The sequence below is a fragment of the Chamaea fasciata genome, unplaced genomic scaffold (assembly GCF_029207755.1).
Source record: "Chamaea fasciata isolate MVZ Bird 193981 ecotype frontalis unplaced genomic scaffold, bChaFas1.0.hap1 SCAF_9, whole genome shotgun sequence".
Classification (NCBI taxonomy): Eukaryota; Metazoa; Chordata; class Aves; order Passeriformes; family Sylviidae; genus Chamaea; species Chamaea fasciata.
The window spans coordinates 19928574-19945649 of record NW_027094094.1 but is presented as its reverse complement, the minus strand read 5'-3'; the positions used below and the strand labels follow the sequence as shown (position 1 = coordinate 19945649).

The window sequence follows — 17076 nt, the reverse complement described above, 5'->3', positions numbered from 1 at the left end:
AAACAGGACATGTTGTTTTAATACTCACTTCTGATTTACTCTTTAACATTATCAAATCACTCCAGGTTTCTGTTTCAGTATTTTGTGTGTAAAGGAAAGGAATGTTGACACTCTTCTTCGTAAGATACTCAGAGGCAAAACATACCTATTCTCCTCATTACTGTAGATATTAGAATATAAGAAATTGAAAAAGAGCCATTATCTGAAGTGAATTTTTTATTGTATGGTTTTCTTGTTTGAAAGATGAGCTATAATGAATATTGATATTTCTCTTCAAGTGAGTAAATAACATTATCTTTTATTGATTACCAACACTAAATAAGATTATTAGAGGTGAATAGCTGTGAAGGTAGCTTTAGACATTTGTTCATCTGTATTTGTAGGGACTGCTGAGAGTTTTGTGATTTACTGAGTATTTTTCTATCTGAGTAAATCAAGCTTGTATTTAAGAATACAAGTAATTTTTGTCAACAGTTCAGTGTCATATAAATATTTGGTTTTCATCATTAAGGTTTAAAACATGGGAATTGGCCTTGTTAACCTGAATGTTATGATAAGCATACCAAGACTTAGTAACCATATTTTTGGAACTTTAACCTTCTAATTCATTCACCAAGAGAACTAGAGCAAATAGGCTAGAATTTTAGACTACTCTGAGCCTTCCTTAATAGCTTGATGAATGCTTGAATGCAACTTCAGGTCAGCTGTGTTAGCCAAATTGGCTTTTTCCAGCAGATGAGATTGGCTGTAGCATCTGATTGATGTCCTCCTTGAGAGAAAATTCAGAAATTTGCTGCTGTTTCAAGCTGTTGATTGTCATCAGTAAATTCACATAACATTTTTAATTTTTTTTTAATCTAGTTTATTCTAGCTTCATCTTCTTTGTTTCTATGTCTTTTTCTCTGTCACATTTAGCAGTTTCTTTGCAGAGGTATTAGTAATACTTTTGCTCACAATTCTCTTTGCAGTCACAAAATCACCATGTGCCTGAAAGCATTGTCCAGACACTTTCTGAACTCGGTCAGGCTGGTGCTGTGACCACTTCCCTGGGGAGCTGTTGCAGTGCCCAACCACCCTCTGGTGAAGAAGCTTTTTCTAATATTCAGCCTAAACCTCTCTGACAACTTCAGGCCATTCCCTTGGGCCCTGTCACTGTCACCACAGAGCAGAGATCAGTGTCTGCCCCTCCTCTTCCCCTCCCAAGGAAGTTGTAACTGCAGTGAGGTCTCCTCTTGTCCAGGCTGAACAGACCAAGTGACCTCAGCTGCTCCTCATACGGCTTCACCTCTAGACTCTTCATCATCTTCATTGCCCTCCTTTGGATACCCTCTAATAGCTAAATACAAGAATCATATGTGATTCTCAGTGGGACTCCTCAGATGCATTATTGTGTCTGGCACCTAATAAGTTATTTTAATCATATACTATGGCTTTTGGATCCTCTGTTTATCTCTCAGCTTTTGATAAAGTGGATCTGTAACTCTTGCTGTAGAGGAGTTTTATGATAAAAAGGGATTTTTTTCTAAAGTACTTTGAGAGCCTGGAGAAAGGTATTAGTGTAAGTAGTATAATAATATTTATATCTAATCTAGGAATTATTTTCAAATGCAATTTAAACCTCATTGGAATTTTATTTTTTAGGATCCTCTCCCTGTGGTAAGTATTGGGCATATCACTCAAATTATGGTGAATCCATTAATAGAAGAAATTAAAGGATCTCTGGTGCTGCTTTTTTGGGGCTTTTTCAACTCACTTGCAAAATGCTTTTGTTTTTCAGATGAAGATTCTGATTCATGCTCTCCTCGTTATTCCTATTCTGAGGACAGTGAGTAATTCACGTTTCTTGTTTAATCTGTCAGACAGAAAGGGCATGTAAAGCATGTATTTATTTGCCTCCTGTCCAGGTCACCAATATTCCTATATGTGATTTATCCTACAGGCAGAACCCAAGTTCCCCGTTCCAAGAGTGAGATGGACAATATTGATCCAGAGAAGGTTGTGAAGAGGTCTGCCACTTTGCCACTGCCAAACCGTACTTCATCACTGAAATCAAGCCCAGAAAGGTGACCTGAACTAAGTTGTATGTAGATTAGTTCTGGAAGAATATCTGGAAGCTGTCAGTGGGAAGGGGATAAAAGTGGAAGCCTTAGGTCTACAACTCGAGTTAAACTTTTTTGGAAGTTGGATATGTAGTTTTTACTCTGAATCTTTTACTAGGCGGCAGTGGACTCCTTTGTTGTTACGGCCCAGTCCCCCATTCTGCCTGTCTTTTTTATCAGGCATCACACAGTCTGTTGCACAGTCTCCTGCCTGGGTGAAGAGTTGGGTTTCATGCTTATACAGTGCCTACCACATGGGCACAGTGGAAACTCTTGGCTCAGTGTGACACTGTAAGGGCACTTCAGAAAACAAGCAAGTAGTGATAACTGTGGCAAAGCAAAATTTGGATTTATGTTGAGTCTTGGTTAAAAACTTAGTTACGTTTTCCATCTCTGAGGAGTCCTACCCATATGAACTTTCTTGCAAGTAGGTTCTTGTCAGCAGTGTCATTTCTGATTTTTAGGATTACTTCCCTCCTGGTTTTTTTCTTTATTACCATGTGTTTTAAACTTCTTTGTAACAGGAAAGAATGCATTTATCAAATGAAGGGAAAGCAGAATGAGCAAAGAATATTTTATGTCCTGCTGAATTTTCCCAGCTCTTGAACTGTTCCTCCCTCCTTTACCACCTTCCACATGCTTTTAGTGTTTTTCACATGCAGCCTCAAATGAGCTAAGCTGTAATTTGACATTGCTGCTTTATTGAGCATCTCAGGTCACTGGATCAAAAGACAAAGTTTACTGATTCCTTATGCAGGAATTAAAGGCATAGTATATTTGCCCTCTGAGAAAACTCTAGCAAGTGAAAGGATTGCCATAATTAATGCTTCGTATTATCTGGTTACTGTCCAGTGCCTCACCAGAATTTTCTCTGCGGTTGGAGTCTAAAGCAATCAAGTTAGTCTGGACAGGAATGATCATCCTTGTTGAAATTTGTGCACTGTCAATGTCAATCATTTTGGCTGTCCTCTTGCCTTGATTTAGAAAGAAAAAACCTAAATTGATTGTCTCTCTTCAGCCAGTGGAGAGAGTTTATGCAGCTCAGTGGTGTATTTCTGTCCTAACCAGATCAGAAGGGTAAGGGAGAGGAAACCTGGAACAGCAGTTTTGGATAGATGCCTTGCTTTTGTTTGGTGAATTCTGGGCAAGATGAATCCACATACGCATTGCCCATCGAAAGACAACATGCCAGGAGCAAAATCAGAATTAGTTTACCATGTTGAAAGGGCTGCTTTCTCAGCTTTTTAGAGAGCATTTGTTATTCTGCATTAGGCGTTTGGTTAAATAAATTTTGGGACCAGCAGGACCTTGTAGGATATGGACCCTGCTTGCTTTGTTGTAGCCCTGGTTCCATGCCTGAGGTGTTTCGATTTTCTGAAATTCTTTTCCCAGGGAATTCTCTCTAAACAGAAGAAGTGTTTTTGTAACTGTATCTATGTTATTCCTTCCTTTTAGTAGGAGGGACTTCTTCTTGATGTCCCTCTGGTCTGACCAATGTGATTGAACAGGTTTGCCTTTGTTTCACCAATCAAATTGGTCTGTGTAAAATAGTATAAAAGGGAGACACATCCCAAAAATAGAAGAGTCATTTTCAGCCTTCTGAATCTTGGAGTCTGTGTCGTTGCAGTGTAAAACAGCGTCACTTTGTGACTGTTGTTTCAACTGTGTCGGTATAGGCACTGCACATAATTTTAGTGGTTTGAATAGTCAGTGGACTGTTCTTAGCCGTATTAAAATAGAGCAGCCTGAGATAATTCATTCATGTCTCTAGAAAAAACTTCCTCTTGGAATCCAGAGTGCCCTCAGAATCCAGGGCAGTGGTAGTCAGGTAATCAGTGATGTGGCTAAAAGGCAGAAGTTTAACAAAAGGAATGTATTTTGAGTTCTGCTCCAAGTTTGGACATGCTTATATTTGTCAGCTTAGTTGAAGCCTATCATTAAGCTGTTTCCAATGGGGAAAGACTTAGAAGTCTGGAAGTTTACTAAAAGTTCTTAGAATAACCTCCCTCCACTCCAGTTGTTTCAGCAGCTGAGCTGTATCCAACTCTGCCTGCGATAGATAAACAAATACATGTCCGGAGCCCTATCTGAACTGTTCCTCTTGTAGCAGTCTCCTTTCCTAGGTTAAAAAGCATACCCTGATTAAACCATAATTAATGGGGTAAAGCATCTGTCAAATGGAGTATTTGTCTCCACAGAAACCCCACAGTATTTTGAGTTAATTGATCTTTCTCTCCTCAGGACTGACTGGGAGCCTCCAGACAAGAAGGTGGACACCAGAAAATACCGTGCAGAACCCAGGAGCATTTATGACTATCAGCCAGGGAAGTCCTCTGTTTTGAACAACGAAAAGATGGTAAGGTTTGATTTATCCTTGTTTGTGGCTTTATCCTGAAATTATGAAATACTCTCTAAATGCTTGTGTGGTTCTATTTGGATGGGATTCCTTATGCTTACATTGCAGTGTTTGTGTGATATTTTTGAAAACTGTTCTGCATAACTTCCTAACATTTTTGTTCTCTCTAAAGCAAGATCCAGGGGGATTGAGAGGCTTCTTTCCTTTTGGACGTGTTGTTTTCCGTGTTAAGTATGGATAACTAACCCTAGTTTTTAATCCATGTTTGACACTGTGACCTGTTCAGCAGCTGTTTTGCCAGCTGTACTTTTTCTAGGGCACAGCATTAGCTGATGCAGGAGGGTTGAAGGCATTATGCAACAGAGAAGGCAGGTACATTTTCCATGTTCCTCTGATGCTTTAAATACTGAACTAGTTTTTAGAGTGCCTTTAGTGTGCCTCAGTGGATGCCTCTGAGGTGCATTAGGATATGGCCATCTTCCCTGGGCGGCTTTTTTCCTCAGCTGGATCTCACCACAGAAGTCCTCAGTGTCAGGACTGAGTGTGAGCTCTCCAGATATGGTGGAATGTAACCTGGCATGTTAAGTGAGCTGTTACCAATTTCAGTCCGAATTAGTATGCAATGCTGTGAATTGTGACAGCTAGGGACATACAAAAGTCTCATTCTTCAGCCTTGGTTGAGAATACTTGACAAGGGACAGGCAGAGATGTGATGCTAACCTCATCAGCTAGTCCTGTATAAATCACCACAGATCACTTAAGGTGTCCTTCCATGGTACAAGTGTGACTCTGTAACTGCTAGAAAATACTGAATGATGTTAATAGTGTATAAAGATAGTGCATCACGATATAATTGTTCTATAAAGGAATTAATTTGAAGGATTCAATTAGAAGTGCTAATTGCATGTGCGTTTCCAAATGTAAACTGGACTTTGTACCTTAACAGCTCAGACACTGATCCATGCATGGAATAGATAAAGGAACGCTCCTGGAAAACCAAGGATTTTACACAAGAGTGAATAGCACTTTAAATCAATAGAAATGTAAGAATCAAGTCTGATGTGGGACCTGACGCTTCTCCTTAGTATTTTGGTGGGTTTTCTTTTTTCCTTCCAAGTGTAATCAAGGTCCATCACTTTTTGAAGATCCTGCAACCAACTTCTTTTCACACGTGTGTCCCATCATTGACTTCAACAAAGTTGCTCCTGATGGGAGCATGATCCTAGTGCCTATTGCAATGGGCGGTGGATGACTCCCTCTTGATACTACTGGGTGTTGGCTCAGCCCATTAGAGAAGTGCCAGTGAGGAGTGGTTTGAACATGGTATGACACCTCCATTCCTGCAGTCCATCCTGGAGCCAGATTTCTGCTGACTTAACATCAATTTTGTCTCACGGTAAACAGACAAGATTAAAATTTGTGGCAAAAGGCCGGCTTCATCTGTGTACTTAAGCATTTGCAAAAGGTCTGTCATCACCAGTGGCACTGTTTACATGTTCAGGCTTCATCAGGGACTGAACTGAGCTGTGGAACCAGAGTCTAAAAGCCACAAGCAGAACAATCATCAGCATAATTGAAAAAAAGTGTGTGTGCAGAGCTCATCAAAACCAAGATGAAAGTGATAGCTGTGTTACTTCCAATGTTATTTTATGAGCTTTAATTTGAAGCCATAGACCAGAGAAGAAAGAAAGCCTTGGAAGAATAGCTTCAGAGTTTCCATCGGTCTCATTAAATATAACAGTACTATAGTGGTTAGTGACTGCATCTTTCAGGGAGGTGCAAGAAATCTGTGAATATCTCCTGGTAATCACACCCACAGCTATGACTATCAGAATCCCAATCCAAAACCATTTCAGAGCAATGAATAGCCTCCTGTTGACATCAGTGGGCTTTGTTTTAATGTAAATGCAGTTATATAAGATGAGTGCCTTTAGTTGGAGTGCAGTAAATAAAAAATAGAGGTATTGATTCCTTTGTGCCTTTAGAAATAGCCAAATCATTCTCCAGGCCATCGGGTATTAAACATGATGTAACTATTTATCTTGCAGTCCCTCTTATTCAGCATCAATCCTGAGCTCTTTTCCTAGAATTTTTTTTTTTTTTTTTTTTTTGTGATGCTAATGGCTATGGCAGAATCTGGGACATCCAAGTCCAGCACTGTTGTTAACTGCCTCAGTAACCCCATCACAAAATGATTTCCATGAGGACACTGTGGGTCTGTGTGGCTCCTTCTTCTTGTGATGGAGCACTTGAGATCATACTGGCACAGAAGACATAATGTGCTTATGTTTTTAATGCACTGAGATCCACTCTGTCTTAGACTAGGTATACTGAAATGCAAGAATTAGCTAGATATCTTTTGGGGAGTGGTACCTCAGAAGCATTAGCAATGGATTCTTATTCTCTTATCTCACCAGCAGTGTTTTCAAACAGATACAACTAATGCATTTTTTGGTTTGTTTCACTAAGACAGATGGTATGAATGAAAGGGAGTTTCCTTTTCAGCTGTACTGTTTTCTGTCCTGTCTGATTTTCCTTCATTGTAGTTTTGTCTGATAAACTAACATTTATCTGTGAAGAAACATGTAATATTGTCGCTCTATCCATCCTTTCAGAGATCTTTCAGGATGCGCTTTCTTTGACATGTGTCTCGTATGATTTAGAAAACCACCTTCCACTCTGTTTGCAGTGTATAGAACAGGGTTTCTCACATGTTCATGTGCTGTTAAAGATGCAGTATTTGATTCAGGTCTTACTGAGTCTCTCTTTTTTTCAACCAAATGAAGATTTAAAAAAAAAAAAAAAAAAAACCAAAAAAAAAAAACCAAAAAACCAAAGTGCCTGCAGCTTTGGACTTGATAAAAGTGTCTGACAGTAGGACTGAGGGAGTGCTTGACTCTCAGCTCTTCCATTGAGTCGTTCTGTGACTCTGGGCAAGCTGCATAATCTCTCTCTCTCTATGTGGGTCTGCTGACCTGTAAAATGCAATTCATTCATATTCATGTTGCTCACAATGATGCTATTTGGCTTAACTGATGTTTGCAAAGCAGTTCATGGCCTTTATGACAGACATGCTACAGAAATTCCAAATTATAAGGCTAAATATCTACATTCTAGAACGGACACTATGGGATCTGCATCTCTAACAGTCCCTTTCTGTGTATTCTTTGCATAATGTTATCCTTCTCTTTCTTCCATTCCCCTATCACCAACTCCTTTAGACTCGGGATATAAGCCCAGAAGAGATAGATTTAAAGAATGAACCTTGGTATAAATTCTTTTCGGAATTGGAGTTTGGGAAACCGGTAAGTTTGATAGTTGCAATGACCAATTAAATCAACCTGCCTTTTTTTAAAATTTATTTTTATGATTGTCACATCTCTTTTGTAGGCCCTAAATCTGAAACAGCTGCCTTACACATTTAAAGATGTGTTTGTACATAATGTCATCCTGGTACTAACATAAAGCAGCTGTTCTATGGCCACTTTTAGTGTTTTGAAGCCATTTACAAACATTCCCCACCCTCCAGCACTATGTATCAACAAGGTAATATTTTTTCACACACCATAGTTCAAACTGCATTCTTGTTGTTGATGTTAGAAATAATACCCTACTCTCATTTTTAAAAGTCCTTATTCAAAGCCCTTATTCTCCTTCTGCCTAACAAGATCTAGGATGGCTGATAGCTTTAAGTCAAGGAGAATTATTTATTCCTGTCCCTGGCTTGTAAACTGTAGGCCAGTAATTTCCAGCTTTCAATAAACAGATCATGACCTTGTTTCCTGCTTATTTCCTTATGCATGTAGCTGCCCATTGCATAAAATGGTGAGCTTTAGCCTGTGTTGAATAGCCCTTGCCCTTCCCTGAAACAAAAGGAGTCTGAGAGCAGTGTTCTTTCCTTTCAAATGGAGCTGTGTTGCTATGTGTGGAGAGAAAAAAAAAAAAAAAAAAGCCTTGATTTCCCCTCTGGAAAAAGATTAACTAAAGCTTAATTATTCAATAGGACAAAGAACATTTTGATGGAGGGGACACATCAGTGGTCATAGCTACTGGAAAAAAAATGTGACTTTAAAGCATTTTTTGGCCTGGTTCTTACTGATTAAACACTACTAATTTAGTTATTAAATACTGTTTAATAAGCTACTCTAACTGCACCAGAGGGTCAGCCTCTCACGTGTATTCAAACATAGTGGTGCTTTGTCATTTCTGCTTTCCCCTTGAAGTCAGTAGTCAAATGCCTGTGCACACAATTTTTGAGTGCTACTGAGATTCCACATGTGTACAACGAAACAGAAGTGTGTTTAAGGTTCAGTTATGTCGTCAGAGGCAACTGCACATGGACATTAGCAAGCAGAATTCCTTTAAATCTAGTCTTTCTTCTGACAGAAGTGACAAAGTTCCTCTGCACAGAATGTAGCTACCTGGAGTTGTATGCTCAGTCTGATCACATCATAAAAATAGTGACATTTTTGCTGAAAAGCAAGGGTGTACAGTGGTTGAGTAGTCCAGTCTTTAATAGAAAACTATGTTTTATAACTATGGACCTTCCATCCTAAGCTAAAGAAGTTTTTGGCAGCGTTTGAGATGAGACCTCCTAATGTTTAGGCAGTAAAAGTCAGACAAATCCCACCTCACTGAGGTTTTAAAGTGTTGTCAATATAAGGATTTAAATCCTCACAACTTGTCATGGTTTAAGGTTTCCACAGTGAGAAGAAACCTGTTTACTGCCATGTAATTAATAGCCATCTGCTTTTGCAATGAGTGAAGGTTTGTCGTCTCTGTGGTCCTTTGAGTTAGTGGGAGTTAATGGAAAATGTGTCCAAGAAAGAAGATTCATGCCCTTGGTCCTTTCTACGTGTGGGGGTATACCTGTCCTTTAGAAGTGTGGATTTGTGCTTTTAGTCATGCAGCCTTGGCCTTATTCCAGAGGAGGGTATCTCAGGGCAATCTGTCTCATGTTCAGCAGGCCATCTGTTCTGGAGACAAGCTCCCCACCTTGCTCAGGGCACTTTTGTTAAGTGCTGCTCTCTTATAAGGCTTGCCTTGAACTTGCTTCAGTTCCAGAGCCATGCAGCCATGCTCCCCAAGAACTATGCCGGTTGCTGAATGTGGAACTCCATAAATAGGGCTTCAGTGTCAGGCACTTGAATTCAGGATGCCATCTCAGACTTTCATAGCTGGCAAAGCCTTCTCTGAGCTTCATTGCCACAGCCCAAAGAACATGCTTTTTGTAGCTTTGCTCACTCCAGTCATGGGAGTCCAGTCTTTGAATAATTCTGCTTGATACTAATATGTGCATCCCAGCAGGAAAAAAATCGTTTTGAAATCGGCACTTTCAGCTGTAGGATGAATTTTAAATAACTAGTTTCCAAACTTTTTTGTGTCCCACTCTGTCCCCAAAAATCCCCACAAATGAACCCCCAAACCAGTGAAATAAAAAATAACAACTCTGCATTCTCATTGCCCCACAATGCCACCACGGGAAAATCAGCCATTTGTTCACATGGTATGTATTCATACGCTGATGGAAGTGAGAAAGATTTTCCCTTTTCTTTATCAAAGGCCCTTGTTTTTCCATTTCCTTTTGAAAAGAAGAATGAGCAAAACAAATGCTTTTTATGAATGTGTGGGTTTTCCCCCATTTTGTTTTGTTTTTTGTTGAGAATGCTTTAGCCAACAGCTGTGGGTACCCTTTAGAGAGTCCAAAATCCCTTAAAGCAGCTTGCAAAACAAAATTTCCAAAAACATTACTGAAAACATCCCCTTCCACACTGCATGTATTTTCCCTTTTGCCCCCCATGATTTCTTAATATTTATGCTATAGCAAATTTACCCCTCTTTCTCTCACTCTTTCTCTGTTGTGGTTTGTTGTTATTTTATAATTTCTTTCCAGTGTTGATGCAAATTCCCTGTTGTATTTCCCCTCTGTTCTAATCCGATTTCCATATTCTCTGTGATGTCTTTCCTTATCTTCATTTCCTCATTTCCTTCCTCTGCTTTCCATCAGCCTCCAAAAAAGATTTGGGATTATACTCCTGGAGATTGCTCTATCCTTACTAGAGAGGATAGAAAGGTAATTGTGTCTCACGTACGTTGCACTACAGCATCTAGCGCGTATATATATGTGTGTATGTGATTTTCTTTTTTTTTTTTCTTGTAGCATTGCTTGGGTTTTGTGTGCTTGTGAGTGATTTTTTTTTTAATTGGGCTTGAGCTCATTAGCCTAACAATTAAGTAGCTAGTAAATTGATTTAATAAACAATTCTTGAACATAATCAGGCATAATTTAGAGTGGTTGTTTTGCTATCTTGACTCGCAATGATAATTATACTAACAGCATATTGCATATTATTACAGTATTTTTTTTTTCTTTACAGGTGGGTTTTATAACTTTATGGTTTGTAGAAATAGATTCTAGCAGGCCTGTGCATCTCTTGATTTTAATGTTAATTGCCTCAAGCTATTTCCTCTATAATGATTGAAACGTGATTAATTGCTAGTGATTTTCTGTGTATTGTCTATACCACCTTCCTCTTTTTTCAATTAAAAAGGCTCTCTTTTTTTTTTTTTTTTCAAAATTAACATTCCTTTGGTTTCCCCTAACCCTAAGCATTGTTTTCCCATTCTTCTTCTCCTTCTTTAACCAGAGTGATCTAGAAAAAGACCTCTACCTCTACCAGACTGAGTTAGAGGCAGATTTAGAAAAAATGGAGAAGCTTTATAAAGCACCACATAAAAAGCCACAGAAGGTATTTCCTATTCTTTTCATGCTGCCAATCCCCGTTTCCAAACTCTCTGCTCTAATCTATTCCCTGCTGGATGATTATTAAATGAGGTTGGGATAAATAATGGTTCTGAGCGTTCTGACTGCATGGCTTGCTGTGTCCCTGTCAGAAATAATAGAATGTGATGCTGAGAATCCGGCTTGAAATCCATTTCAGATACAGTGATTTCCTCTCTCGCCCCACCACCACGTTTGCATTCAGCTGCCCCCACCCCCATCCCAGTCCCCGTTTCAGGTTTAGAGTTCAGTGTCTGCAAAAAAAACCCTCTCTATTTTTCACATGAATAGGCAGCAGCAGCAATCAGCTTAAAATTCTTGGTTGGCGTGTCACGTCATCATCTCACTCTCCCTTCATACAAGCCCCGCTCTCTGCCTGGAGCTCACACCTACCAAGGATTTTGGATATTCCTGAGAGATTTTTCGCAGTTTTCCTTATGCTGCATCTTGCCATGGCCTTTTAGGTCAGGTCAGCTGCTGCTGCTGCTTCGAGGGTCTGCAGGACTCGAACCATGAAATGATAGATTAATTGGTAACACGCCATTTTTTTCTCTTTTTTTTCGGTTGCTGGTTTTTTTTTGAAGCTGCGGCATTTCATCAGGACTTGGAAAAGCTGCTTTTTCAAACCCAAGATTTGCCTTTTCTTCCTAGACAGAAATCCTCACATAGATGAGGGGACACCAAATAGAGAATTGCTTCTAAAATTGCCTTCAATTTTTAAATAACGTGTCTAAGAAGCGTTAGATGGATTTAAAGCAAGCGGCTATGAACTGGCTTTTGCTATTGAACCTGTGCAGCTGGCATTGCTTGTCTTAAGTAAGGAAACTGAACTGAAATGTCGCTTTTCTTTTTAGAGCTTTGACATTTTTTGAACGCTGAGGAATGTATTGTGCTGCAGAAATGTAATACACCTTTAAAGCAAAAGCGGGCAGTGACCGGTTGGGGGAAAGCTTGGGGAAATAATTATGAGCATGTGTCTCCTGGTCATGGCCCAGCTGGTTATCTCTTCTTGCTTTTGGCTTTATTCACAATGACTCATTTGCAGACAAAAGAATAGGCACTGCGAAAAGGCATCGGCTGTGCTAAAAACCTGTCACTGCCCTGAAGGAACTCACGGAAATTGTTGCTTTTCTGCAAAGACATTGACAGCTTAAATTGCATTTAGATTTAAACCTCAATGTCTCCTATAGGCTAATATTGAAGCAATAGATGGAAAATTTCTCCTCACATGTAAGTGCATATCAATGACTCCTTTGTTTGGACTTTTGCAGAATACAGCAGGTGTTACTCCTCTGGAAACTTCCACAGACCATTCTTCCTAGTAAGTTTTTCAATTGCTTGTTGATGTCTCTTTTACAGTCTGAGTGAGGTCATGTAGGACAGGGTGTTGGGCATTGGAAATGCTTTGGCTTTTTTGGGGGATCGATATGGACAAATGCATGTACCATAAGAATTATATGAGTGCTTTAGGTGAGTCCTAGTACGTTGTCTGCTTTTTGATCCAGAATGAGTTTTGAAGTGATTATATGAGTGATAGCATTGTCTAAATAAGATTTGCTGATTGTGCTTGGCAGTGGCTTTAAGAAAAACAACAGACCTTTAACTTCATCTGATGAATTTTGCAAATTGACTGTATCTTCATGCAAATAACATTATTGTGTGGAATACACAACAAATGTTTGTTACACGTGTGATTGGCTGCTGCTAGATATTCCATGTTACATGCACCAGATCAGATGGGTGCAGTTGATGGAAGGCAGTAATTTTCCAGCCTACAGGAAGAGAACAGTGGTAGGAGTAACAGTATTTCTCAGAGATCTATTGGGCACTGCTTTTTAAGTGGAATATGTAATGAACAGTATATTCTGTGTAAATGACTTGTGCATAGAGTTGGTTTGTTTTAGAAGAGGAACACACACAAAATCCAGAGCAAGATGCTGAGCTGCGTTGAGTTACTTGAGTCATTCTGAGTGGTTTGAGCCAGGGAGCCAGCCCCTACTGTGAGCCTGCTGCTCCTTGTAATTGTACTGAATACTCGATGTCCATAGGCACAGTGATCCCCTCTATGAGGATGGTTTGTTAAAAAAGGCAGGTTCTCCTCCAGATGTCCATTAATACCATGAGTGTTCACTGCCCCTCTGGGGGCCTTAGAGGTCTCCTGTACTTCTTTTACCACAGTTTCCTTCTGTCTGTGTTCATTCTCCTGGGAAACCCACACAACCGCTGCAACTGTTTTGTTTTGGTAGGAAGGGAACAATAAAATAAATGGAAATCTCAGAGACTAGCATAAATATCTTATGTTTGCAAACAACTGGTAAGGTTTCTGCTCCTGGCAGCACTATCTGTGCCACACAAAGCATTCAGGAATGCCAGTGGAGAGGAAGCAAGCTGACTGTGCTGGGAATGGGACACAAGAGTGAGGCCCAGTGGAGTTGCACATTTTTCCCTGCCCTGCCATTAGAAAACAGAGAGAAAAGATAGCTGAAGTTTATTGTTTTGGGGTTTTTTTGCAGTGTTGCTCTCCCTTCATTCTCCTGATGTTGCAGGCTGCTTTGGTTCTAATACAATGCTGCTTGCTGGCCTGAATAAGGGAGCAGTTAGTAAAGAGACTCTGTCCAATGTGTCCTCTATCTCCCCCAGGTTTAGGCCCAAAGGGGGATTGTTTTAACCCTTTGTTTTTTAACAATTAGGCTAACAACTAACCTCAGAGCAGCCATTATTCCCTGCAGCAACTGGCTGGGTTTCCTCAGATACCTGACAAAGAAATGCCCTCTTTATCAAAGAGATAACCCTGATAAACAATAGTCTTGTAACTCTGGGTCTGTTTGGGCATTGATTAGGTTGAAAAACTGATAGTATTCCCTTTCTCTTTCGTGGTGCTTTTCCTTCAGAAAGTAATTTATGGGACTGCATATGACCTGGTTTTCCTTGTCCGGAAACTAAAGTCATCTTTGTGATCCAGACATTGTGTAATTCCACCTCCATAGCCAGTCCCCTGATGTGCTTAAAGCTTTCTCTTTACCCCAGAAGTACAGCATCTATCCAAAATAAACAGATACATGCACAAATTTATCCACAACAAGTACCTTTAACCACAAACATTGCCAAATTCTCATTAATTTGAATCACTCTTGGACATCAAGATGTCAAATATTTCTAATTGGAAAATCTGGGGTGTTTTTTTTTCTTTTTTTTTTTTTTTTAATTTTCCAGCAGTCATGCTTTTGGCCCCAGAATAGCTTTGTGTGAGACTCCATCTTATTCTGAAGAGCCTGGTTGAGCACTAGAACTGGTATCAGGTTAGCTTAGCTTTTAGGAAAACAGTCTGCCTGATTGCTTAGTAAGTTTTTTTGCATCTGGAAAAGCCATTTATACCATGGCATTATCAGTTATTCTTTTAGAGAGAAAACAGGGAAATCTAGAAATCAGATGTGTGAGCACACTTGTGCTTAGGTTCATGACTAGAAAAGGATTTTCAATAAATTTACAGTCTTTAAAAACCTAAGAGATTAAAATTGTCCTAATTTTAACAGCATTCTGTTTATATACATGCATGGTAGACCTAGAATCCAGGATGTTTTGTTCCCTGAAGTAGAAGCCTCTGGCAAAGCTGAACAGAATTGTGTGCCTCTGGGAATGTCTCAGGCAATTAAAAGAGTATAGAATCTATAGCCCTTTACTATTGCTTCTCTGCACAGTCCCTCACTGAGGGGCTTCAGAAACTGCTCAGGGGATCTTGAACTGTAGTGTTGACTGGGAGACTGAACTGGGTGGGATGACCTCCTGAGCAGTTGTGCTTTGTAAGCATGGGACAGACATGGCTAGTGTTTAAGGAGAGAAGTGGAAGCTGGAAGATTTTGTGTACTTGTACACAATTTCATTGCGTCTGCAAAGAGATCATACATCAGCTCTGTGACTGTCTCATCTGTAAAACAGAGGAGTGCTTTCCTGTTTCCTGGGGGACTGAGAGTGGAGAGTTGCCTCAAGTGGAGGATGCTTTGGTAGTGCCGAACGCCGAACACTATTGCAATGTATTCGTAACCTCTTCATCAGCACCAGTCCTTCATACACAGTCTATTTTGCATTCTCAAGTGTGGTGTTCTTTTACTTTACATGAAGTTCTTGGCAAGTGGGTTGACCTCCTGGTGTCTCTCTCCTTTGTTTTGTGTATTCCAGCTCCACTTATTCACCCAACTACCATGCAGTGAAGAAGGAGTCGGAGCTAGCTCTGGGGGACCCTGCTGCCTTGGAGAATGAAAGGCAGATTTACAAGAGTGTGCTGGAAGGTGGAGATATCCCATTCCAGGGGCTGAGTGGTCTCAAGCGACCTTCGAGCTCTGCTTCCACAAAAGGTAGGCGGTTAGAACACTAACCTCTTCTCCATTTTGCAGCGTCAAAAGCCAGGTGATATGGGCAAACTGTTGCAAGGTTTAGAGTCCTGTTCAAGCCAGTTGAGATTTATGCTGTCCTTCTTCTTTGCCATCCCCAGTGTTCCCTCCTTTTTTCTCTGACCACAATGGCCAATATTTTTAATGATGCCTTTAACTGATCCAGGTTCCTCTTCTCAAGAGAGACCAGCTCCCTCCGTTCAGCACCTCAGCTGCAGCCCACACCCTCATGTTCTTCTTCAAGGCTGCTTAGGCTGGCCTTGCTGTCCATTGCTCCCACTGCCTTGCCATTCTAGAGCCCTTCCCTGCCTTTTCTGTTCTTCCCACAGGAGTATCTCAGCAGGCCACACTAGTCTGCTGGCCTGGCTACCCTGGTGTAGCTGGTGCCCTGTGCTCCACAGCCTCCTGCCTGCCAGGGGTGTGCAGAGAATGCACTGACACTGAACCCGCTGACACTGAACCAGCAGTTGCTGGCTGAACCAGCCCTGCAGGCTTCAGGAATGTGAGCCAGAAGAGACCAGTATCTCATCCTCTTCCCTCCCCATACTGCAGGCTCTTTAAAAGAGACAAGGAAGAGCATGACTTGCATCAGGGAATTGTACTGGGGAATGTATCTCTGAGCCAGCTTCAACCTAAAAATGGCTTGAGATGGAGAGAGCATTGGAAAAGGAATGTGCTGGGTTTCTGAACTGCTCTCCCTAAAAATAGTACATCATACCAAAAAGGTCTCTCTGTCTCCATCTTCCAGCTGTTTTTCAGCATTTTGTCAGGCCTGTAAGGCGGGGAGTCAAACTGGATCTGAACAAAAAAATCTGTTCAAATAGTTTCCCAAACTGCAGTTGAATCTGAATGGTTATTTTGACATTTGAATTTGACCTCAAATCAAAAACAGACCTAAAAACTTCAGTCTAAGCTGAAACCAGACTGAATCCTATTAAAAAAAAAAAAAAAAGGTCCTGATCTGACTCCTTGAATTTTAAAGCAACCGTGGCCAACCACATTGTCTGAAGGACACTCAGCTTATTCCTAGTATGGGGAATCTCTAAGCAGACATCTCTTGGGTGAGGTCAGCTGATGTGGTGTACTTGTGCTAGCACAGTCAGCCTCTGATTGTTTTCTCCCTTCCAGGAATAAACTGTTTGGCAAGCACTGTGGTGAGACCATAGTTGGTGTGATTACAGGCTTGGTATTAAGCCATTTTTGCAATGTTAGTGTCTCTGCATTCTTGCTGACACCCTGATCCTGCCCAGAGTTCAGCTGCCCTTTTCCATGGTGCCACAGCTTCCCTGGAAGCTCATGATGCTTAGCACTTTTTAGGAGGGTACCTTGAAAGTGCTCCAGATTTGCATCTGGCCAAGCCTCTCATTTTAGAAACGTTAGCAGCACTTCACCTACTCCTGTACACATGGCTTGTTTTGCAGTTTCTTCCTGCTTTTCTTTATGTTTTGGAAT

General features: G+C 40.5%; 1 protein-coding gene across 42 annotated transcripts in view; it reads left to right on the top strand.

The window, feature by feature from the left end:
• The window catches only part of SORBS1 (sorbin and SH3 domain containing 1), a 162801-nt gene that overhangs the window by 122030 nt on the left and 23695 nt on the right, over positions 1-17076 (top strand). For 39 of the 42 annotated variants that reach the window (XM_066191365.1, XM_066191366.1, XM_066191371.1 and 36 more), the window contains 8 exons: positions 1778-1825; positions 1940-2063; positions 4341-4455; positions 7677-7760; positions 10463-10528; positions 11103-11204; positions 12508-12557; positions 15413-15588. In XM_066191365.1, the coding sequence (XP_066047462.1) occupies positions 1778-1825; positions 1940-2063; positions 4341-4455; positions 7677-7760; positions 10463-10528; positions 11103-11204; positions 12508-12557; positions 15413-15588 (765 nt within the window). The remainder of the gene's footprint in view (positions 1-1777; positions 1826-1939; positions 2064-4340; positions 4456-7676; positions 7761-10462; positions 10529-11102; positions 11205-12507; positions 12558-15412; positions 15589-17076) is intronic. The other 3 variants (XM_066191400.1, XM_066191370.1, XM_066191374.1) reach the window with 3 other exon arrangements.